At 36.4% G+C, this 24,491-nt stretch overlaps 1 protein-coding gene across 8 annotated transcripts in view; it reads right to left on the bottom strand.

Moving 5' to 3' along the window:
• PTPRK (protein tyrosine phosphatase receptor type K) overlaps positions 1 to 24,491 on the bottom strand; it is a 553,961-nt gene that overhangs the window by 232,580 nt on the left and 296,890 nt on the right. For all 8 annotated transcript variants that reach the window (XM_027601765.2, XM_027601758.2, XM_027601759.2 and 5 more), the window contains exon 6: positions 19,157 to 19,331. In XM_027601765.2, the coding sequence (XP_027457566.1) occupies positions 19,157 to 19,331 (175 nt within the window). The remainder of the gene's footprint in view (positions 1 to 19,156; positions 19,332 to 24,491) is intronic.

Genomic DNA, 24,491 nt, shown 5'->3' with positions numbered 1-24,491 from the left:
AAGCAGAGAAAGTCAATTATCATATGGTTTCACTTATTTGTGGAACATAAGGAACAGCATGTTCCTATGTAACATGTTCCTATGTAACAACAGGATATTAGGAGAAGGAAGGGAAAAATGAAGGGAGAGAACTCGGAGGGGGAGACAAACTATGAGCGACTATGGACTCCCAGAAACAGAGGGTTCTAGAGGGGAGGGGGTGGGGGATGGGTTAGCCCGGTGATGGGTATTAAAGAGGGCACGTACTGCATGGAGCACTGGGTGTTATACGAAAACAATGAATCATGGAACACTACATCAAAAACTAATGATATATAAAAAAAACTAATGACTAACATAACATAAAAAAATAAAATAAAAATAAAAAATAAAAAATATTATGTTGCATTGACTATTTATAACATAACACATAATAAGCACATGTTCACTATGAATATGTACTTTGTAATTATTCCAAGTCAATCAAAACAATGCATGGAGTTTTCATGCATATGTAGCCGGCTACAGATGGCCGTGCAACTAATGACTTAGCACACTAATGGAATCAGGAGATACTATTCAATGATCCTGGTTCCCAGGCATGTAAAATCCAAGACTACTTACCCCAAGTTAATCAGGAGAATTATTATTTACCTATTATTTCTACATGACTCTGGAGGGTACAAAATGGCCATCTTTTAGCTAGGCATATCCTTCTATGTACACAAGTGCTACATTAATATTTTTTAATAAAAATAATTTGTGATGACATAGTAAAAACAATTGAATAAGACTTCAGTCATATAGATAATGTTTCTAGATAATGGGCTTTATATGTGCACTACTAACTGCAGAGCAGTCATAATTTTAGGATGCTTTTCTGTTCAAAAAGCATAAATCTTCAGAGACTTTAAAGATCTTCATAGCAAAGAAACTATGTCATTAGCTTAAACAGATGCAACTCAGTTTTGTAATGTAAAGATTTCCAATATAGATTTATCCCGAAGGACAAATGATACAGCTTAGCAATTATAGAGCATTTCCTCAATTTTGAGATAAAACAAAACAAAAAACAATTATGTGCCCTACTGAGATAGATGTCCTTGATTAAATCAGGGGATAGAGAACTTCAAATGTGAAATGAGTTCAGCAGATGCAGTCAGTGGCTCTAGAGCACTCTCCCTGATAGTCACCAGGGAAGAGTCAGGCAATCTGAACAGGGCATTAGAGGACAGATTTCTGTGCATTTCTATTCAAATCTCTGAACTAAGAAAAGCAGGTTTCTACAGGTAACTTGAGAGTGTACCGGCATAATGACAAAAAAAAAAAAAAAAAGCAATGCTGTAAAAATAGAGCCATCAATGTGGTCACGATAATTACAAGGACTTCTGAATACCTATTTTAATCATACAGTTCTATTAGCCTTCCTTTAGGGGTGAAATACCTGTCTCCAATAGTTAAAGTGCCATCAAAAATAAAAGCACTACACCTAGTTTTATTATCAAATGGAAATAGGTAGACAAGAATAATTATAGACCTCTCTGATAAAGTAACAAGACACTTTGAAGATATTTAACCATGTAAATGGTTACCAGCTGAAGGACATTTTACACTGGTGTGACAGCTCAACCAGAAAGAGATCTTTGATTTTCATTCCCTTCGACCACCCCTATTTCCATGCCCTAATGGGGTACCTGGGTATTCAGAATATCAAAATAAATTATACTATATAAAACATCATAAAATATTGGAAGTCAGCCCAGGTTGTGAACCAACAGTGCACAGAAAGAGAAACTTTCCAGAAGAGTAAAATAAAGTGTGTCAAGACCATAAGTAATGCAATTATACAGCGAAGGGGCTGGGCTCTTCTTTCGCAGCTACTGCTACTAAATGGCAAGAAACTTCACTATTCTACTTTGACTAAATATCATGCCTTTTAAAAATAAGGACATGAAATGGCTACTGACCTAGACTGTTCGTATATTCTTTCTGTGAACTTCAAATTTTCCATCCTTCTGCAACATTAGCCAGATCAACTGAAAATTTGCTAGGGAAAAAAATAATGCGTAAAATGTGCATTTTCATGGACACTGAAGAATCTTTACTTGTAAACATTACTTTCAACAGTGGACTGAAGACAACTAAGAATTGGGCAAGGAAATCTATTTTAAGTATTATAAAGAGAAGAAGAAAGTATGCTTCTTTGGCATAAATTTTCATAAAATGACACATGTATTAAAGCTGATAACTGAGAGATCTCCCTATTGTACCTGAAGGGCACCGTTTCTTGTCCGAATGCCATATACTTTTATTTTCAAATATACATGTTTTGCCTATATTCAAGTTTTAAATTAAGAGTTTGACATTGGGCAAAGGTCAAGGAGATCAGTTTAGAAATGAATCATAGAGGTATACCAGACATATTACTCCTATAAGGCATAATGATGTGTTTTAAATGTAAAAGCTCTAATTTGGGCCTGGATTATTTCTTTAAAGAGCGAGAAAGACAGCACAAGCAGGGCGGTGGTGGGGGGGGTAGTGGGAGCAGAGGGAGAGATAATCTTTTTTTTTTTAAGATTTATTTTATTTATTTATTTGGGGGGGCAGAGGGAGAGGATCTTCAACAGACGCTGCACTGAGCATGGAGCCCCAGGGTTCCATCGCATGACCCCGAGATCATGAGCCCAGCAGAAATCAAGAGTGGGACACTCAACCAACTGAGGCACCTTGCAGAGAATCTTAAATAGGCTCCACATCCAATGCGAGCCCAATGCGGGGCTTGATCTCACAACCCTGAGATCATGACCTGAGCTGAAATCAAAAGTCCAATGCTTAACTAACTGAGCCACTCAGGCGCCCAGGCCTGGATATTTTTAATACTGTTTCAAAAGTTAATTTTAATATATAAATGCACATCATATTAAAGATACTTTACTGATTGTAAATTTAAATTCTCTTTATAAATTCAAATGCCAACTATGTGGTGAGGAAAAGGTCAAGCCTGCATTCATTAAGCCATGATGCCAGCAACTTTTCTTGAGGTTTATTTATATATATTTTTTCTTTCTCTCTTTAGTTACCGAGCATCTAGAAGGTAAGAATTCTACATTATTTGTCTTTGAGTTTGTTTTCAGTGCTTGGCATATTAGGCAATCAATCAATGGTTGCTGAATAAATGCATTTATGAACAAATGAAAGAATGAACATAAGAAGATAATTAAAAATGGAAGGTAGGATAATATGTAGTGTTGTGAGGATATGGGAATTAGAACTCTGATTCTTCAAGTTGGACTATATATTAATATAACAAATTGTTAAAGAAAGTCTGCATGCCACTACCTACTAAAGCTGAACATTAGCATACCCTATTATGCGGAAATTTCACTTCCAGGTATGGGCTCCCCTCAAAACGAGTACATCTGTTCCACAAAAGTCATGTACTAGAATATTCAAATACCATTTTTATAAATAGCTCAAGGTGAAAACAAACTGTATGCCTAGCATCAGTAAAATGAATAAATTGTGGCATAGTCACCAGATATAATATTTTACAACGATTGTCAAAAGATCCACATGCAACAATATGAATGAGTTTCACTCTCATTCAGCTTAATGTTGGAGAGGGAAGCCAGACAAACTACAGAAATCCACTGGCCTAAGTTATTCATTACTGTTAGAAGCCAGCCACAGTGGTTACCCTGAGGGAGTGGGGAGAGTGACTGGAAGAGAGTAAGGTGGGCTAGCAATATTCTATTTTTTTTAAAGATTTATTTGTTTGTTTGTTTTATTAAGAGAATGTGTGTGCACGCAGGGGAGGGGGCAGAGGGAGAGAAATCCTTAAGCATATTCCTCGCTGCACAGAGCCTGATGCACGGTTCAATCCCAGGACCCTGAGATCATGACCTGAGCAGACACCAAGAGTCTGAAGCTCAACCGACTGAGCGACCCCTAGGTCCCAATATTCTACTTTTGATGTGGATTGTCAGTATACTTAGTTTGTGAAAATTTATCAAGCTATACATTTATCAAGCTCTATTTTTTAATGTACAGTGTTCTGTATATCTCACTATACTTAAATAAGAAATTAAAATATAGAGAAGGAGAAAGATAACTGTGTATCTAACTCGTCCAAATCTCCTCCTCACAAACACACCCCCACCACACAACTCAGGGACCATTAATACAATGTGAATCTCATCCTGAGATTTAAGAATTTAAGGCAGTACTTATGGAAAAATCCAATTTAGTCAAAGTTTTTCTCGACAATACCTAAATCACTGAAAAAGACTAATTTATATGTTTTTCCTTCTACACTTTATTGCATCAGCTCTTTTGACTTCTAAAATTTTAGAATATCTGTCTTCAGAAAAAGCAAGAAGGATGTCTATCTGCAAAAGTTTGGGCATTAAAATCTTCCTGCCTTTGGGGTCAAATTCATCTTGGAGGGAACAGCTGAGTTCCACAGTCACCTCTGGATATTAAGTACATTATGAGGTCACTCCATCATATAAGGGCATCAAGTAAACTTACTTTCTGCTTTGTAACTATAAGTTCTTGAGAAGTATTTATTTGAATTCATTTATATATGAATACTATTTTTGCACAGTTCGTACATTTTCCATAGCATCTATTATAATTTCCTTTTATTTAACATTAGTCTGGAACCATGCCAGTTTTAGGTCATTAGTGTCTCGACATTATTTAAACTATGACTGCACTGCCACTGTCAGTTCACAGAAAAACCCTGTGAGTTCACCTAATAGCATCCCTCTAGATTTTTAACTCAGCTAGGAAACACAGAGATGGAGCTACTCTGCAAGTGATTTGTTTGAAAAAGGGAACTTGGCCCATGGCTTGACTTTCAACATAAAGAGTCTGAGTACATCCCTACCTTGAATATAAAAATAGTTAGTGAAGGAGAAAACTTCCTCCAGAGCATACATTTGAAGTTTTCTAATCCTATTACAACCAAGCTGAAATAAATAAGATAACAGAGGTAATCTGCAAAGAAAGGAAAATAAAAATAAAAAATAAGCCAGAGAGTTTGAGATATTCATGTGACTTGACCAGAGATGGTTGGACCACAGAAAAGCCCACCTTGCTAAAGGCAGTCCAGGGGACTGTCTGAAGTTGTTAATATTCATGTGAAATTAACAGTAAATGTGGATGGATTTTTTTTGATTAGCAAACACTGTGAGACCAGTAAGAGGATAGGCTATTGAATTCTGAATGATTTTTCCCCCCACAATCAGGGAAGCTTTGGAATCCAAACAACCATATGATATTACTAAAGACATGTTAAATATTTCCAAAGTTTTTGTGGAGATACAGAAGCAATTTATAATTCTCAGAATAAAATCCAAGAAGAATGCTCAGGGAAGAGGAATATCAGAATGGTTTCTTAGCTTTTCAAAACCACCCATGTGCCAGTTATCTAGATTTTAACAAAACCTTGCTAAGCTTGCTGGAATCTAAGTTGAGTAAGCATGTACATTTGCTTGTGCGTGCACGTTTCTGTTAGTATGTCAGAATCTGGGAAAGCGATGTGTGGGAACCACTGTTTTTTAAAGATCCCGTATTTAATTTAAAGAGGGTTATACATCCCCCACTCCTCTATTGAGAACCACCGCTATAAAATGTTAGGTTATATAAAACAATAAAAATAAATAAAATGGTAGGTTGTAGCTATAATGTTACTTTTGTCAGGGCAGGATGTAGTTAACAGTAGTCAAGCAACTTAAAGCAAATGAACTGTTTCTAAAATGACAATTGAATAATCACAGTTACATAGTAGTTAGAATGACTGAAACTTAAGAAAACTCACAAGTCTGTTTCTTATTGATATCTATCTAAATCTTGCTTCAAGTAGTATTTTTCTAAATACCACTATGTAAATTCAGTTAGTTTATATACTACATAATGTTACCATGGCATGGTAAAAGAAAGAGTATGAGCTCTAGAGTCAGACTTGAGTTATAATCTGGGGCCAGCCCCTTAGAGCCACATGGTTTGAGCAACTTTACCTACCAGCCTCAGGTTCCCTGGGGGTAAATTGGGGATATTAAGAGTTGTCATGAAACTAGAGAAGTAATGTATGTAAACCTTCTATCACAGTGCCTCGCACATTGCAAATGTATTATAATGGGTGCTCTTTTTTTATTACAACTTACACTAAACATATTTTGTTTTACTTAATTTATATTTACTAGAAATAATAAATGTTTTAATCATGTCCATTATGCCCCATTATAGCAGTTACTAAAATAAGCTGATGAGTTAGTGCTCTAGCTACCTTCATCACCAACATATATTGAAAGTACAGAAATTTTAATCATAAAATTTGAGAGGAAAACCAGGTCTTTAGGGACATGCCTTGCTTATTGACATATTTTCATTTAAAAGAAAATCCATATTGGGGCACCTGGGTGGCTCAATTGGTCAAGCGTCCAAGTCTTGGTTTCAACTCAGGTCATGATCTCGTGGTTGTGGGGTCATGTCCGGCTCTGAGCTTCAGCTTCTCTCTCCCTCTCCCTCCCACACTCACTCGCTCTCTCTCTCAAATAAATAAATATTAAAAAGAAAAGAAAATCCATATTTCCAGATTTTTTAATTTCTATCTTGCTATTAACTAAATCTGGAAAAGTTCCACTTTATTTGGAAATGGAAGGAAGAGGCGTAAACAGATTGCTTACCCATCAAAGAAAGAAAGTAGAAGAGAGGAAGAAACGAATCTCAGGTAAAAGGAGACATTGTACACTGTCATAACTTCAAGACTAGATATTCCCATAGCTACATATAGAATTATAAGACCCTAAAGATCATGTCTTCTCATTTTTATTAGGAACAAATACAATGATTAACCTATAATAACTGCTCAAAAATGTTAATAAAGTCAGTGAATAAATTAACAGTGCTTTTATGTTTATAATAAAACAATTTTGTTATTTAAGGTGAATTGAAAAGAAATGAGAGGGGAAGGGTAAAACTGATGATATTTAAAATAAGCTCTATTTGATTTCAGTATTTCAGATACATTCCCTTATAAGAATCAAAAAAAAAAAAAAAAAAAAAACCAACACAAAAAAACACACACGTTTAGCAAGAGGGCACACTTCCATAACCCAGCAGGAAGACATGTGTTGCCAATAATAAAAGATATTCATAAAAACAACTTCAGTTATATTCAGTCAAGGCATGGGCAAGAACAAAATGTTTTATTTTCAGTACCCAAAGAAGATTATCAGTATCAATTGCTTAAACCCATTATAAATAAGCAAGATACTTTCAAAATATAGGCAAGTAAGGCAAGAAAAGAGAAAATTTACAGTCCTGGATATTTTTAAAAAGTAATTATTATAAAGTTTTTATAATCATCTCAAGAGTAATTTCACTTAACACCTTAGGTTCAAGATGGTGATAGGTCACTAAAATATTGCCAAACACATTTTTTATGAGATAAATTCAATTATAATTGTTGCGACTATTCCAGCCACAATTTAGACATAGAATCCAATTATCCATTTCATTTTCATTTATACCTCATGGGCTAGATCATTTATCATGTTTCATGATAATGATCAGAAGACACATGGAAAGTGATTTCTGGAGGTAACAAATTACCTACCGTATTAGCATAGCTTACAAGATCCTGTCAACAACTACTATGCATAAATATGAGGTAATTAAATTTACAATGTGCAGCAGTGTTTGATATGCTACTTGCTTCCTTCGCAGCTGCCAAAAATCTGGGTTGCTAAATGCAGCAAAACGTTTGGTTGCAAATCAGGAATCATTATGCCCCAGAACGCCAACAGGTAGCCAGTATGCAGTGGCTCAAGACGCTGAGATGCATCTTTTATCACCTGGTATTATTACTTGCCACCAAACTATCCATCATTACTGCAGAGACAGGTTGGAACGAAAGTCCTGGACCTTCACATTACTGCTCCTTGAACTCTGTCTCATCCATCTTTTGCATCATTCCTGATTCACAACTAAGTACCTTCTCCTGGCTGCAAAACCAAGTGTGAACTTGTAATACCTTTAACCCACAGTGCTTCTCTAATAGTAATTGATTTCTCTTTATTATGGAGCCACTGTTCAGAAAAGACTCATGCTTGCTTGCTGATGCCCAAAGATGCTTTTTAAAAGACCCACGTTACGGAATTCCAATATTGTAGGGAAATGGTACTGTTTTGTTTCATTTTGTTTTGTAAGTTAGGCTTCAAAATTGCATTAGGATTTCAATTTTATTAACGTGTAAAACTCAGAAATACAAACAGATAAAGACAGACACAGATGCCTCTGCATGCAAAGGTACAAACACTGAAAAGGAAAGATAGCTTAACATGTGTACAAATGCAGTATTTCAATCTGAAATCTATTAATCAATGTCAAATATGTTGGATAGTCAAAACCAGAACTTTAAGGTACTTGGTATGTTGAAACTGCAAAAAAATGTGTTTATCCTTAAAACAACACAAACAAAAGAGAACGATTTAAAGTTAGATACAATAATGTTTGTGAAAACTGCCTTTTAAAATAAATCTCTCACTTACACCCATTTTTTTCCCTTCTTCACCAGTTGCTAAGAGAACCTTCAAAAATGATACCAGTTACACAGTGGTTGGCATGCCATAAACTATCCAAGACTAAAGGGTTTTAATTCCGCTCCATCTGAATGCTGTTATAAAAGTTTAATAAATCAAAATGATCAAAATGTTCCCAGTGGCAGATTGGGTTTCGGTTTCCAATTCAAATTCTCTTTAATATATGGCTTCTCTGACATCTTCCATTTCTGCCACCTACGTTGAATCCCAAACACCCTGCTTTTCATCATTACCTTGCATCAACCAGTCTGGTCATGGTAACTACTTTTTAACACTCCTGCACAATACAAAGAAATGTCATACCTGGTGGGGTTTTAAGATAGGAAAATTACACCAGATGAGAACTCTTTATCTACCTGTAAGTAAATATTTTTAAACCACCTACTGCAGTGAATGACATTCTTTCAGGAATGAGAAATGCTGCTGGCCAAAAGTCTTAGAAAGAAAATCCCCCTCCTTCCAATGTTTTTAAAAATTGATGTAAGAAAAAGGTGTGTCTAGGAGCATTATTATCAGGGGCAATCAAATTCTGAAGAGCAGAGAGAGTGAAGTCTTTAGAGAGCTTGCCTTATTTCTATGAAGTACAAAGTTTTTACATGCAAGAGGAAAAAGAATTTCACTTAGCCTCAAATCCAATCAGAAATCTACACTGAACCAGCAGGAAAAAAAAAAATTTACACATGATATGTTTTACATGTGTTTTTATATGTGGATAACGTCAGGAATAAAGAAAAAAAGACATCTTTAAACAGGGTTCTCTTTCTAAATTTTCCATGTAATTGAATACATCTGCTTTTATCCTAAGTTGAACAACATGAAAAACTGTAAAAATATTGACTTTATAAAGGCTATGAAATGGGAGCTTACAAAATACACAAGTGTTTCTGAATTAAACTTATTATTTAATTCATCTTGTGTACACCCTACAATTAGTCAAAACCTTTCCCCGCATGCCTAAAGATTTTAAAACGGTCTCTCTAGTAACACAACCAAAAGCTTACAACTGAAATTATGATCTACGCTGTTAAATAAGTGTTTCTACAAGTCTTCTATTTCTGTCTACACCGTATATTTCACCTAGTATCCCAGGCTGACCTCTCCTTCTGCTGTATCATCTCCCACCCTTGACTTGCTCTTTGCACCAAATACTCCCTCAAAGATACCTCACCATCTCAAGCTCTTATGGTTTTTAGAGCCCCCTCAACTAACTCCCTGCAATTTTACCATCCTCCAAATCATGTCCCATACTGGTTTTCTGAGACAGATAGGAAGACATGAGTAACCTACTTCAAAACCCACAAAAGTCCTCAAAGCAGATTACAAAATGTATGTATATTTCTTAGTCTGGATTCAAATTCCTCCACAACTGGGCCTCAAAGTGCACCTTCAGGCTCATCTCAGACTTTTCCCCTGGAAAACACTATGCTATACTCAACACTGTCCACAAGAACATGTGTTTTCCCATGCCCTCTGCTTGAAATTCCTTTTCCTTATCTTCAGCTGTCAAGATCCCGCCCCTCCACCAATGCTATGATGAAACTGCCTATCAAAGGCAATTAATGAGGCTGGCCTCCTCTGCTCTACACATTAAGTCCAGGCCTTTCAGAAGGCATCCTACAACCCCTGTTCTTTTTGTTTTTTCGACAACAATTATCTGATTATATCTGCTGGGTGTTGGCCGTGGTGCTGGCTACAGAGACACAATAATGAATGAGCAAAGGGAATAGTCCTTGACTTTGCCAAACTAGTGACAGAGGCAGATGTTAGGAATGCAGATACATTTGAATACTGATGAAGAAACATTTCAGGCAGAAAAAGCAGAGGTCCTAAGGTAGAATACAGCATGCTGTATTAAAGCAAATGAAAGCAAGCCAGTGCTGCTAGAGTTTGGTGAGCAAAGGAGAGTCTCATGAAGGACTGAAGAGGAGGGCAGAACCAGATGAAGGTGGGCCTTGGACCTGTGATGAGATACCTAGAATTTATGTTACAGGAACAAAAATCCATCAGAACCTGGGGGAGCACAGTCTTACTTTGTGTAGTTTAAGCAGTCTGTCAAGGGAATACTGACTTGAAGGAGGCAAGTACTGATGTGGGCAGAGCAGTGAGGAGGCCTTTAAAGAAGAAGGTGTCACAATGAAAGTGATGGCAGTGAAGTTAAAGAAAGTGCTGGGCACCCAGAGGATATGTAATAAAATTCAGATGAATGAAATAGTCAATTAATAGAAGTATTTCTGTGGACTGTATCTCACTCAACAATGCAAAGATATTCGAGACTACTATCTTGTACAAATATTTGTTCTGCACATACTAATAGAAGGAATTACATAAAGATCTTTTGAAACCTTAGAGCTAAATAATTTTGGAGAAAACACCTGTAAAACAAAATTGATAATTCTCTCCTATTCTGGAAAAGAACTATCATTCGGCCTTCAGGTATTTTGGAAAAAAACTGAGAAGAAACTAGAATGAAATAAGAACGTAACACGTATGTTTGAGGAAAAAAAGGAAGCGCAGGTGGAGGGAACAAGAAATACAAAGGCCCTAAGGCAGAAGTATGCTCGAAGAGTCCGTATTAAGGATTAAGGACGGAGGTGAGTGATAGGAAATAAATTTTGAGTGATACTCAGGGGATATTTCATTTAAGACTTTTTGTACCAGGAAAGAGCTGTGATTTCTTTTCTCCCTTAATGTGAAGGGAAGCTGCTGGGAGTAACATGGTAACGTGAGCGTAGCAATGGTTTCCTCCATATGTATTTGAAGATGAAAGAAAATGCCAATGGCAATTAGGAAAATGTAAATAACCATGTGGGTAAAATTTCTTTCTAACAAGGGAACAGGTAACTATTCATTCGTTGTTTGTTTGTTTGTTTTAACACAATGACAGATTCTGTGCCGAAACCACTAAATCCGATTCCAAACTGTGTAATACTGCAGAAAAGACAGCAAAATATTTTCTTAGTTTAAGGCTCAGAAAGAGAAAATGGAGAGCAAAACAACATTAACTTCCAAATTATATCCTAAATTTAGAAGCAACCCTTTCCTTATACCTGGTAAGAGATGAGAACATCTATCTGTAAGCCATGATTTCCCCCAAAACAAACAGCAGAGCTTAGATAAAGCTATATAAGGAGAGGCTGTCATGGATTTATGTGTTAGGAAAAACTGCCCACATTTTGTCACAATTATTTAGTCTCTGTCCAGTTCTCAGTCCTCAAACCTCACTTTTAACACCGAAATGGACAACTCTTCCTTTTTTTGTAAAAGCTAGTAACTATGAAGTCAACACAATCCATGCTGAGGACTAACAAAATATAAATGTTTACCTGTTCTTATTTGTGTTGACTTGACGACTGTTTTTCATTCTTTCTAGACTAAATAAATGCTTCTTAGAAAAGGAAATAACATGATTTATATTACCCCAGATGGAAAGAAGAGTGATTTCTGCAGTAATATAACAGTTTGTTGAACAAGTTGGTTTTGACTGATTTACCGAACATTTGATGTCTACTTAACATTTTGTGAATGTTTTCTGTTTGCTGTGTACTTCTTACTTTGTATTCTTAGTAAGTCAGGCTCCTGATGACATTTTACTAGGAAGCAGAATGTGTGTTAACTAGCTTCTAAAAAGGATGTGAACATCTCAATGGTAAACAGTTTATTCTAACTGTAAAAAGCTAAACACCAAAACTCAACCACCTGTCAGTCATACACTGGTAAGGGGAGCATATTACTCTTGACTGTCTCGAAAATGAAGTCCTGGGAGAGTAGAACAGACTCAAGAACTTAAACTAATGAAGTAATGTCCCGCATCCCTCCACAACACTTATCCTGCCGTCTTTACTCATTGCCCCGCTAACAATTCTATGAGTTTTAGCTCTCTGCCTCACTGATTGATTTCAATCTGTCAGCTACAGAGCCTCTGTTTAATTAACATTCTGTAAGACTCTAACCGTACAACATTATTTACCAAAACAGTGCTTAATAAAGGGCTTTAATGGAATAGCTCCTTAGGTATGGTATTTTTTATTTGTTAGAGGATCTTCCATTTTTTTCCCTATAGAATTAGAAATGTGACAAAATCAAAGATCTGTGCCAAAATATTCAATAATTCGACCTTTTCCTATAAAATTAATTAGATTATAAATTGCTTGAGAGCTGAAATGATGTCTTCTGTCTCTTTGCAATATCTGGTGCCTCTTACTTAACCATTTTAAGTACTCAACAAAAGCTGCTTGCTGATTTTCCAATGAAGTTGCAAACTGACTTCATTGCTTCCTTTTTGGTTTGGGGTAAGGGAAGGAAAAATAGTCAGCAGGGAGGTGAATATAAATTATAGACACTGTTAGTTCATGAAGTTGATATAAGTCCTCTGGAAGAAATCGGCCCAAATTACATTTATCACAAACTCCAAGAGAACGGAATTGAGAGACTCAGAAGCAAAATATAGGCCTAGGAACAGTGCTCTGAAATCAAATTCCCTGGGGTTCACAGAAAGAATTATTTGGCACGCAAATCTTCCTGCTTCCTCTTTGATCCTTCTCAGATTCTTAAGAAATAAGCTCCAACAAAAGCAAACTCCCCAAAGATTCACTACACAGTGAGTGACCAGCACCTCAACTGCTAAACATTATGTAGAGCTCTACACATGAATCACCTATGAAAATACATTCAAAACTCCCCTGGGAAAGAACTCTGATTGCCTTTCTATTTTTAAAACAAAATAAATAACATGAAAATAACCACGTGGGCAAAACAAGCCCCTCACGCTGTCATTTTCATGAAGTAGCTGAAGAAAACTCAGAACAGGAAATTAATAGGAAAAAGTATTTGAAATAATGGTGTACGAAAGTGGATAGAACAGAATCTCTATCATAACATACTACCTAAAATGAGGACATCTAGTATCCTTTTGCTCATTTAGAATTTAAAAATGTACCAGACACCTTGTACATTGAATCACCTGAATTACAAGTAGCCACAATGAATGAGAGGAAACTCCAAATGTTTCTTTTATCATACTGAAGGGTAGCAAAGTAAAATTTTAAAATATGCAACATTTGGAGTCGGCTACAAATTTGAGACATTTGGTTACCCCCTCCCCCCCCCCACCAACCAACTTCATATACTTTCCTAACTATATAGGGGCAGTTGGGGAAAATGAGTGTGTTGTCAATTCATGTGTTCTTGGATTTCATTATAGTTCAGATTTTATAAAATATAGATATTTGTATCTCCCAGATAACGCCAAATTTCCTGTCAAGGTGACTAGTTTTCACAATAGAAGCAAAGAAAAGGTATCTTCAAGTCACCATTAAGAAAAAGAATCTTTATATGAATGCATAAGTCTGACAGCCATGCCCTAAAAACTAGTTAAAAATCAACAGCGTGTGGTATTAAGCAGCATGCTGACGGACTCAAGCTAGAAAGTCCATGGCCTTTAACCACCAACCAACAAAAGTATTAGTATGTCATGTTTTCCACTTCCCAAATGTCCTTGCTTCTGATATAAAAACATTAAAATGAAATATTCATACCTGATTTTTAACATTTTATACAAAAAAAGACTAGAGTAGAACACATTGGTCAAATAAAAATTATTTTTTAAATGAAAAAAAATGAAATGAAATAAATGAAATGAAACTTCATGAAATAAATGAAAAAAAAAAATCATGCCAAACTTAAAGTCACCCTTACTAGTTTGTAGGAGAAGACAGGAGAAGACAGCCTGATTCAGACACTACAAAAAACGGTTGCCAGAAATCTCCATCCCATGTGTAGGTGAGGTGGCCCATGGCTCATCATCTATTCCCATTATCTTTCAGGGTCAGCCCCATCATTCTGACTTTAACTAAACAATTTTAGTTATTAATTGTTAGAGAAGTATCGATCATCTTTGCAAAAATACTGTGGCAGGTGCTGTAACAAACAAAGACAAACCAGACAGGCTCTGATGGAACAAAAATCACAAAAGATTCCGATAGGAGAACTTGAAAAGTCCAAATGCAAACGCAGTGTTAGTTTGGACTTCTTTCCTTCTTGCCCGGTGTAGCGGGTAACTGGTATTGGGCAAGTGATTCCAGTAAACAGCTTGCCATTCACCAAACAGCTTGCCATTCACCAAATTCACCCACTCCACACTTCTCCTGACTAGGATAACACCTTTCTCCTGTACAACAAAATTCCAAACTGTACATCCTTCAGAATTAACTTGTACATTCTTTTAAAATACTTCCTATCTTACCTGAATAGAATTAATAACTCTCTCTGAATAACATTGCTTGTGCTCTGGGATCCCATGTACAAATGTTCTTTACTGGATAGTCCAGTTGTCTCTCCACATGCAACCATACTATTTTTGATACTTGTGGAAGGTAGTAACTTCTCTATCCCCAAGTGAATGAGTCCAAAGAAGTATGTAAGTACCCTGCTATCCGATGACTGTGAGGAGACCCTAGTTTAGGATAGAAGACAAAACTATGGACTGCAGAGAGAACTGGAAAGAACCTGGATTTTTCATGACTAAATGAACCAACCCTAAAGCCTACCTCTGTACCTTCCAGGTACAAAGTCAGTAAATACCCTTATCTTTAAGCTAAGTTTTATTGTCTTACAAAGGGAAGTATCAACAACAATCCAAACCCCTTATCATTTTAAACACCAAAATTTGTTTTACAGGTCCACCTACTATGCAGAGTAAAGCTGGGGACAGACATCCACCCTACTGACTCTACAGCTAGAGGTCGCTAGTATTCACGGAGAATAGATGAAAATATTAACTGAATACTTTTTACGTCCACAGCATTTTGATGATGGCTGATAGTTGGTGGTGCTAAAATTTAAAAATCAAACCAAGAGAGACAAACATAAACTGCGTTTTGCACATTAAATAACTTAAAATGTAACTGGAGTTTCACTGATAAAAAAATAGATAGAAAAGCATAACTAACAAATAGGAATAGAAATTGAGTGTCAGTTGCAGCAGACAGAAAATTTCAGAGACCTTTATTGTGGGTCAGTTAGTCAGGAATGTAAGTGGACCCTTGATTTATAGAGGCGGGAAAGAACGGAGAAGATTGCAAATGAGGTAAAGGATGAGAATCTATAACACAACTGAGGCTACAAAGTCAGGGCTTCCAGCTTTCAGCTTGTAAGCACATTTCAACCTGTATTTCACATTTTTTACACTTCAATTTTGTAGAAACAAAGAACAGAAACATCTGCTCTTCATCTCATCCTTTTTGTCAATAAAGATTGGCTTCCACAAGCTGAAGACATTATCATTACTCAAAATGATCTGGAAGCAATGCTAAAGTCATGACAAAGTAAATTCTGTTTCAGCATACTTTTTTCTTCTTCTTCTGGCTGTGGGAACACAGAGATCAATACTCTTCAACACGAGAATTTTGCAGTGAAATTTTCATTTGTAACGGACAGTAGTGAAAGAGCCTTAAGCATGCCCTGTCACTTTCAGTTTAGGAGAAAATGCACTAATACACTCTTACCCTTGGGTCATTTTTGACAAAAGGCAATACTATGCCAGCTCTTATTAAAGACTATTCATATCACTGCCCCAAAAATTTCCTTTAAAATTACCATCTTTTGTATCGATGTAACAGGATGTCAGCTTTAAGAAGTGCCAATGAGAGACAGGACCTGTCACCATAGTTAATTCTCAGCACTGTTTTAACACCAGGACAGCCGACCCCAAAGGGTGGGTTGTTTGGTTAAGAATATTTATTTTGTGGTTATCTAGACAAACAAGAAAATTTATTCCTTTATATTCGTTTTCAAAATAAAACAACAAGCAAAGTATTACCTGTAAGTATTAGATATATAACAACCTAAATATGTTGAAAAGAAAATAAAACTGCTAAAACGATCAAAATATGTTTCTAAATTGTTGGCAGACTCTGGATAGCAAGATTTAAAGCACCATTGTATTTTAACCCAACCATATAAGATCTGAAACAAAATGTAGGCTAAATGGCAGAACTCTAAAAAAGGAAAAGAAAAAAAGTCAAACTTCTCTATGAAATCCAAAGATTCTCTATTTATACATCTTATTGAAATACTTATTCCACAAGTAACACTCTCAGAGCAGCCATGATACATCTGTCTCCAGGTAAAGAAAACCAAGCTTTGATAAAATGATAAAATCTACTTTTTGATTCAGATAAACAAGAGAGATCTGGTAATGCCAAAACAAAACTAAAATACACAAATATAAAACAGCTCTACGAGAAAAGGAAATGTATCTTTCAAAGGGAGCACCTGGATAAAAGTTTCAACTCTGCTTTCTGCAAACTGTTGAATACACCACAAGACCACTTCCTCAAAAAAAGTATATATATGTATATATACGTATATATACACATCGACATACGCACACGCAGACAGACAGACACACATATAAATAACTGTACGGTATTCAAAAGCACTCTAACTGCACTATGAAAAGCCACCAGCTCTTTAAGCGCCTGCACATCAAATGCAGAGTACCATACACATCAGTGAGCATGATGACTCAAGAGCACACCCAACTTCCGGTATCCAGAGCATATTAATCACTCTGAAGACTACCCAAGGACATCTTCAGGCTTTCCAAAGTAGGCGCAGGTGAGAAAGAGGCAGGAACAGGCTCAAGAGAGATGAGAATACAACCATCTACAAACATAAAAATCATCTCTCTGACTGAACCCTGCCTGAGCACTGAACGTTAAAATACTATGCTGTTTTCTTAGTACTCAATTAACTGGGACGGTGCTTTCATGAACTTAAGCAGGTGATATGAGCTGACTCTGGAGACATGAGAGAAGTCTTATTATTACAGAGTCATATCCAATCTACAAAGATAAACTTTAAAAAAAAAAAAATGATCTATAGGATCTCTCAAGACAAAAAGCATTACAAACGGCTAGTGGCATTATTTAATCATGATAATGTGAGATAAAGCTGTGGTGGAAAAGAAGGAGCCCAGCCTCAGGAGTCAAGAAACACAGGGTTAAATTCTGGTTCAGTCAATTATTAGATTTTTGTGGCTCTGGGCAATTATCATATAGTCTGAATTTCAATTTTCTTCTCTCTAAAGCATTAAAGGTTAAAGTATTAAAATCAAGTAAATCTTAAAATGAAATAATGTATGTAAAAGACATTTGACGTCAAGCATTTAAAATAGATTAACTTGAATATGGATGTCTCTCATGTTCTTCCAGCCTCTGGGCCCTAACACGTGCCCTGTCCTCTGCCTGGCACTTCTGCGGGCATTTATTCCTCTTATCCCTGCCCCCACATCCACATCCCTCACCTGGACAATGGTTCTCAACCTTCAGATCCTATCTCAAACAAAGCTCACTCACAAGGACCTTGTCTTGATGTCTCAGATAAATCTCAGTTCAGGTTAGACATTCTTGTTAGGATCTCCTAAACTTGAGGAGACTTAGGTGGTCTATAATTATTTTCATTTGTGTCATTATTGATTGATGCTGGAGTCTACTCAACAGATCTGTATTTCCTCTAAATTTTCACATAGGAAATAGATCCCTCATTTATTATTTTTTTTAAAGATCTTATTTATTTGAGAGAGAAAGAGAGTGAGCGAGCAAGAGAGAATGCACATGAGCCAGGGGAGGGGCAGAGAAGCAGACTCCCCGCCAAGCAGGGAGCCTGATGTGGGACTCGATCCCAGGACCCTGGGATCAGGACCTGAGCCAAAGAGAAATCATTAACGGACTCAGCCACCCAGGCACCCAATTCCTCATTTTTAAGGCTTCAGGTCACCTGCCCCCTCTCAAAGAGGTCTTCCAGATCACCCTAACAAAAATATTAATCAGTTTCTTCATAACACATATCATAATTTGATACATTTTCAATATTTTTCTATATAGTGTGCCTAATACACCTCAGTGTTGAGCTCTACGTGGTCAGCGACTTTGTATTTTATTTACAACTTTATCTCCACAAACTGGGACAGTGTATATATTTGGTGTATATGTTTCATAATATCAGGGACCCAGTAAATTTTGAATGAATTTAACACACATTGTGCACTTGTACTTCTCAAGCTAAGCTATAGCAAGGCCACTTAGCATGTCTAACTTTCTAAGATCCTCTGGGGGCCAGAACTGGTGAACATCCACCACCACTGGGTTTTGATACCGTTAACCTTTACAGATCTCCATGGGGATAGAAACTCTGACCTTGACCTCATGGCCACAATGCTTTGAAGAACAAAAGTGGTATCTGTGGAGCTATTTTAAACGGGAAAAGCAAGTCTAAAATTAAAATGCAAAACTAGATGGTGGCAAAATGGAATAAAGTGTTCTACATGGTTAGCCCTATTAGAGCTTTTTAAAATACATTCCTTTCTATGGAAAACACTTGTTGAAACCTTGTTCGACACGTGTACAACAGTCTTATTTTACTTTGAGACATTAGCAGAACCTTTATATGATATAATTTTTCAGTGACTTGCGATGAAGAGCAGCAGGTTTAAAAATCAATCAAAATATCTACAAGGTTGCTTTGTTCTAACCAAGCCAAGCAATTTCACGAAGTGAAAGCAACTTTACCTCTTACAATAAGTTGAGCGAAATTGGACACACCGGAGCCTCGTTCTGACTGCGTTACACAGCGATACAAATCCTGGTCAGTTTTTGTCACTTCCTGCAATCTAAAGGAAGCAGCAAATCTTCTGTGATTGATGTTCTTAGTCTGGGCTACTGGTATATCTTCTCCATTTCGTCTCTGCAAGCAGAAACCAATCTTTAAAAAACAGGTTCTTAACATTTCCATAAATCTAAAGCATCTTAGCAACCGATATCTGTGATAAATTATTCTTGTTCCTAAATTAGGAGGAAAATGTCTATGTAGCCCCACAAATCTTTTCCATTGTCATTCAACCCAAAAAAAGCATGGAAATAAACACTGGTATCCTTTAGGGGTATAGCACTGACATTATACATTACTACTATTTTCCATAAAATTGTTACTGGCTCAGAGCATATGAATTAACAGAACAGTTAATGTCCCCACGGCACATAATTCCTTTTCCCAGCTTCTTTTAGCCCTTATTCTATACAGCATGTGCTATATAATAGGTTTGTCCCCATAAGAAGACCAAGACCATGCCCAATGCATCCTTTGTATCCTAAAAGTGTAGCATGTGACCGGCCACAGAATGACAATAAAATACTGATGGATAATTTAGAGTCAAACCAAAATCTGTACTCTTTGCAAACTTATCTCTTTGGCATTAATGACAGCCAATTTATACCGTTTAAGAGAAGTAATCAAAAGGACCTAAATGTTAATAGCATATCTGTCAACTTTCAAAATGAAATACTGAAAAGCATATTTATGACATCAGGGTACCTCACACAAGACCAGTAAGTATAAGCTATAAAGGAAATGGTTGAAAAATTCAACTATAATAAAACTTATAACTTCTATATGTTGAAAGACATCATAAATAAAGTGAAAAAAAAAAGCTACGAACTGTGATAAGATATTTGTCATGGAAATAATCCATCAAAAGATAAATAGCCAGGTTATGTAAAGATCTTCTACAGTTCAATAAGAAAAAAGACAAACAACCCTATCAAAAAGTGGACAGGCTATAAAAAGAGAAAATGTATATGTCTAATAACCATGAAAAGAAATCCTCAACCTTAATTTTAAAACGTCTGTATGTCAAAGACAGCACAAAGGGCAAAAGAAAAGTCATAACTATGAGAAAGAACTGGTCATGATCCTCAACCTCAACTCTTGTTGGTGAAATGCTAAGTATCCTGGTATCCTTTCATACTACTTAAAGATCATCTCATACTACTAGATGTGGGAAACAAAAGCCCTAAAATTACAAATGGAAGTATAAAATATTACAGTCATTTTAGAAGATAATTTGTTACTATCTAGTAAATCTGAAGATGTATATACCCTAGCACCCAAAAGTTCACTTCTATATTTCTACATCTGAATGAATCACTTTTGCATATGTGATCAAAGAGATAATGTACAAGAATGTTGAACTCAGAATCATTTCAATATAAGAACAGTTCAATGGGAAAAATCCAAATTTTCCTGAATAGACTGAGATTTGGCCATCCAACAAAATACAGTGTAAAAGTTTATGCAAACTAAGACCAGCAGTTTGCTGGTAAAATGCTGAACAACTCGTTCTTAACCAAAAATATAAAGTGTTGATTTGTATCATGTCTCAATTTCTGTGGTGTAAATACTCCCACTATGGCCACTTTCCCATTACCAATGTAATATCGTTTGGTCCTAAAATTACTGAAAAATTAGCAATAGCAATCACAACCAGCTCCATTATTCCGCTGATGTGAAATACATGTATACATGTTAAAACCTCAAATAAAATTCCTTAAAAAAAATTAGTGTATGTAATAAAAATGCAAAATGTCAACTTCTTTTAAATTTGGTGGGTACATTAGTGATCATCTTACTGTTTCCTATGATTTTTTCATGGCTGAAGCACTTTGTATTTTTTAAAAGAGTAAATAATAAAAGGATCATTCTACTACTTTAGTAACTTTAAATCCTAAAATCCACTGTATCTGTAATCTCTTTTCACCACATCTGAAATGATGTATCTGTGCGTACTATGTAGTATATATGCATGTATGGGTATGTATACGCATACATATATACCTAAGGACACAAAGTCCCAACTATGATTTTACTGTATTTTATTCCTTCAACATTTTTTTTAAAGATTTTATTTATTTATTTTGACAGAGAGAGAGAGAGAGAGAGACAGCAAGAGAGGGAACACAAGCCGGGGGAGTGGGAGAGGGAGAAGCAGGATTCCCTCGGAGCAGAGAGCCCAATGACCTGGGGTTCGATCCCTGGGCCTCTATTCCAGGCCCCTGGGATCATGACCTGAGCCTAAGGCCGACTCTTAAGAACTGAGCCACCCAGGCGCCCCTTATTCATTCAGCTTTTTGTTAACTCTTTCCTTACCCACCTATTCCATGATTTTTGCACCAAGATCTCTGATCATTCTCCTGGATAATAATGAAGACAAAATGCTTATATTGTATTTTCTCTTCATTAAGCATATAAGCATATGCTTATATATGCAGCTTATATTCAGAAGTCTTAAGATAAAAATCCATTAAATCAAGTCTAGATTCTTTTTCCCTGCGAACCAAACAAAAACCCATTACATATGCAAATTTCAGGCTGCCCTTTTTTTAATGATTACATCATTTGATACAATCTTTCTAACTGGAAGGCACTCTTTATACCTGTACATCTCTCACTTCCTCTTCCTCTAACTTATCCCTCCAGTGTTGCCCTCAACCTTCCACCACCTTCCTCTCTGCCATTTATATTTCTCAGCTCTTCTGCAAGACCAGCCAAGTCCCTTGGCCACCCTCCTTCTGAATTACCTTGTGTGTGCACACACACACCCACGTCTTTTTAAACTCCATGCCTTTCAAAAGCCCATCTTCTCTTATGAAGAGATTCTCTCTCTCAGTCATCATTATTTCATCTTTCCATCTTAATTGCCATTCATCTCACGATACCACCTTCTCCAAACTTTTCTTTAACGGAGGGCATATTTTCTTCTCTAGTCTTACTCTCCTTTAGGGAAGGCCACCATTATCCAGTTCGTCCCTTGCGGACCTACATTCCTCTACAATCCCACTCACCAACCTCTCAACTTCTGGAATTCCCAGCATGCCCAAGTATCATTCCCATCACAGTGATCTATCAGGCAAAAGTGTCCTCTTCAGCGTAGTCCTGTGAATATTCTCAGCGATCCCCAAACTCACCCTGGCCTCAGTGATGCCCAACAGCCTCTTTTACGACCTTAGAATATCCAAGTTCCCATGCTGTGACGGTTTCCTCTAGAACCACAGCTAACCATGTGATTCTCCCATTTCTTTAACTCTCTGCATTTTTTTTATTATGTTAGTCACCATACATTACATCATTAGTTTTTGATGTAGTGTTCCATGATTCATTGTTTGCGTATAACACCTAGTGCTCCATGCAGTATGTGCCCTCCTTAATACCCAACACCAGGCTAACCCGTCCCCCCACCCCCCTCCCCTCTAAAACCCTCAGTTTGTTTCTCAGAGTCCACAGTCTCTCATGGTTCGTCTCCCCCTCCGATTCCCCCCCTTCATTTTTCCCTTCCTGCATTTTCAATGAGACCTCACTTGACCCCTTACATTACAACCAGCCATCAAAGCCTCAATAACTGGCTTTTCTATCTTGAATCTCTTCTAATATATTCATTCTCTCTATATATATATATGTGTGTGTGTGTGTGTGTGTGTGTGTGTGTGTATATGATATGATATGAGAAGTGGGGAAATCTCTATATATCTCTCCCTATAAAAGTTACTATGTATCTATATAGTATATATAGATATATATAAGGGAGAGAAAGCTCTCTCCCCCACTTCTCATATCATATCATATATAGATATATACAGATATAGATATATATATTTTTTCCCTCTTGGTATACTGAAATCACCCTAAAGGGAGGGTTTCAAGTCTTATTACATACATATTTTTCTTCCCTGCCATCATATATATTATCTCTATTTATTGAGTTGCTCAAGTTCTTGGTTAAAATGAATAAATTCACTGCTGTTTTTAGAGACAAGAATCACGTAAGCCCTCCTTAGGCTTTTGTAAATTATTATAACAAAATATACTAATCATTAATTAAAAGTAATAATAAAGGGAAGCTACATAAACATAGAATCTCAAAGGCATCTGGAGATCACTTATGCTAAGCTATTTCTGAACAATACCTCAACTTAAAAGACATTGAGGGGCCTGCTTAAGGAGATCCAGGAGTACACAAAGGTTACATTATGTTTGTATTTGTGTTTAGTAATATGCTAACATAAGCACAAAATATATATGCTTATATAGGATATACACTGTTTATATAATTAAAGAGCACAGTCGACATACATGCTATTTTTTTTTTTAAGATTTTATTTATTTGACAGAGAGAGACACAGCGAGAGAGGGAACACAAGCAGGGGGAGTGGGAGAGGGAGAAGCAAGCTTCCTGCAGAGCAGGGAGCCCGATGCGGGGCTCGATCCCAGGACCCTGGGATCATGACTTGAGCCGAAGGCAGACGCTTAACAACTGAGCCACCCAGGCGCTCCCGACATACATGCTATTTATCCCTTGAAATGACAATAACCATTCATCATACCATTATACCCTCATAATATTCAGGCTTATCTTCAATAATCATTTAGTAAGTGCCTCCACCATGTACCTGATCGTATATAGGCTATTATCTTGGTTCTGTCACTGCTATCTCACAAAAACCTATGTGACAGTTATTTCCACTTAAAGATGATAAAATCAGGATTCAGAAAGGTTAGAAATGTGATATGTAGCCTGTTAGTAGCAGGATTAAAACTCTAAACCAGGTTTAATGACACAAAATCCAGCAGTATTTCCTCTAAACTAAGCCAAAGTTGCTTTTTTTTCCCATTTATATTATAGGTCCAGTCCAATGAATTGATTATTTGTTGTAAAGCCTTCGCCAATGCATTGTACCAAAGAGAAATATAATCTACTCTACTAGACATTGCATTATTTACTCAGCTTCCAGTAATGCATTATAGTTAAAAGTAGCAAATGATGACATGTACATTTCAGAAGTAAAAATAATGATAACTTTTCCTTTATAATCCAAAATAATAGTCTTTGCCTGACTAGAAGCTATCAATTTAGCAGAGTGGGCGGCACTATGAAGGAAGAAAGAAGTCATGTTAAATTTCTCCCTTACACAGCAGTGTTTGCATATAGTTTTCTGCTTTTACATTCTTCAGCTCCAGGCTCTTTATCCTGCTTTGAGTTTTTTATATGATTTTGCCACTGTAAATATCCCCAAC

The sequence above is a fragment of the Zalophus californianus genome, chromosome 7 (genome assembly GCF_009762305.2).
Source record: "Zalophus californianus isolate mZalCal1 chromosome 7, mZalCal1.pri.v2, whole genome shotgun sequence".
NCBI lineage: Eukaryota > Metazoa > Chordata > Mammalia > Carnivora > Otariidae > Zalophus > Zalophus californianus.
This window is presented reverse-complemented; position numbering and strand designations above follow the sequence as displayed.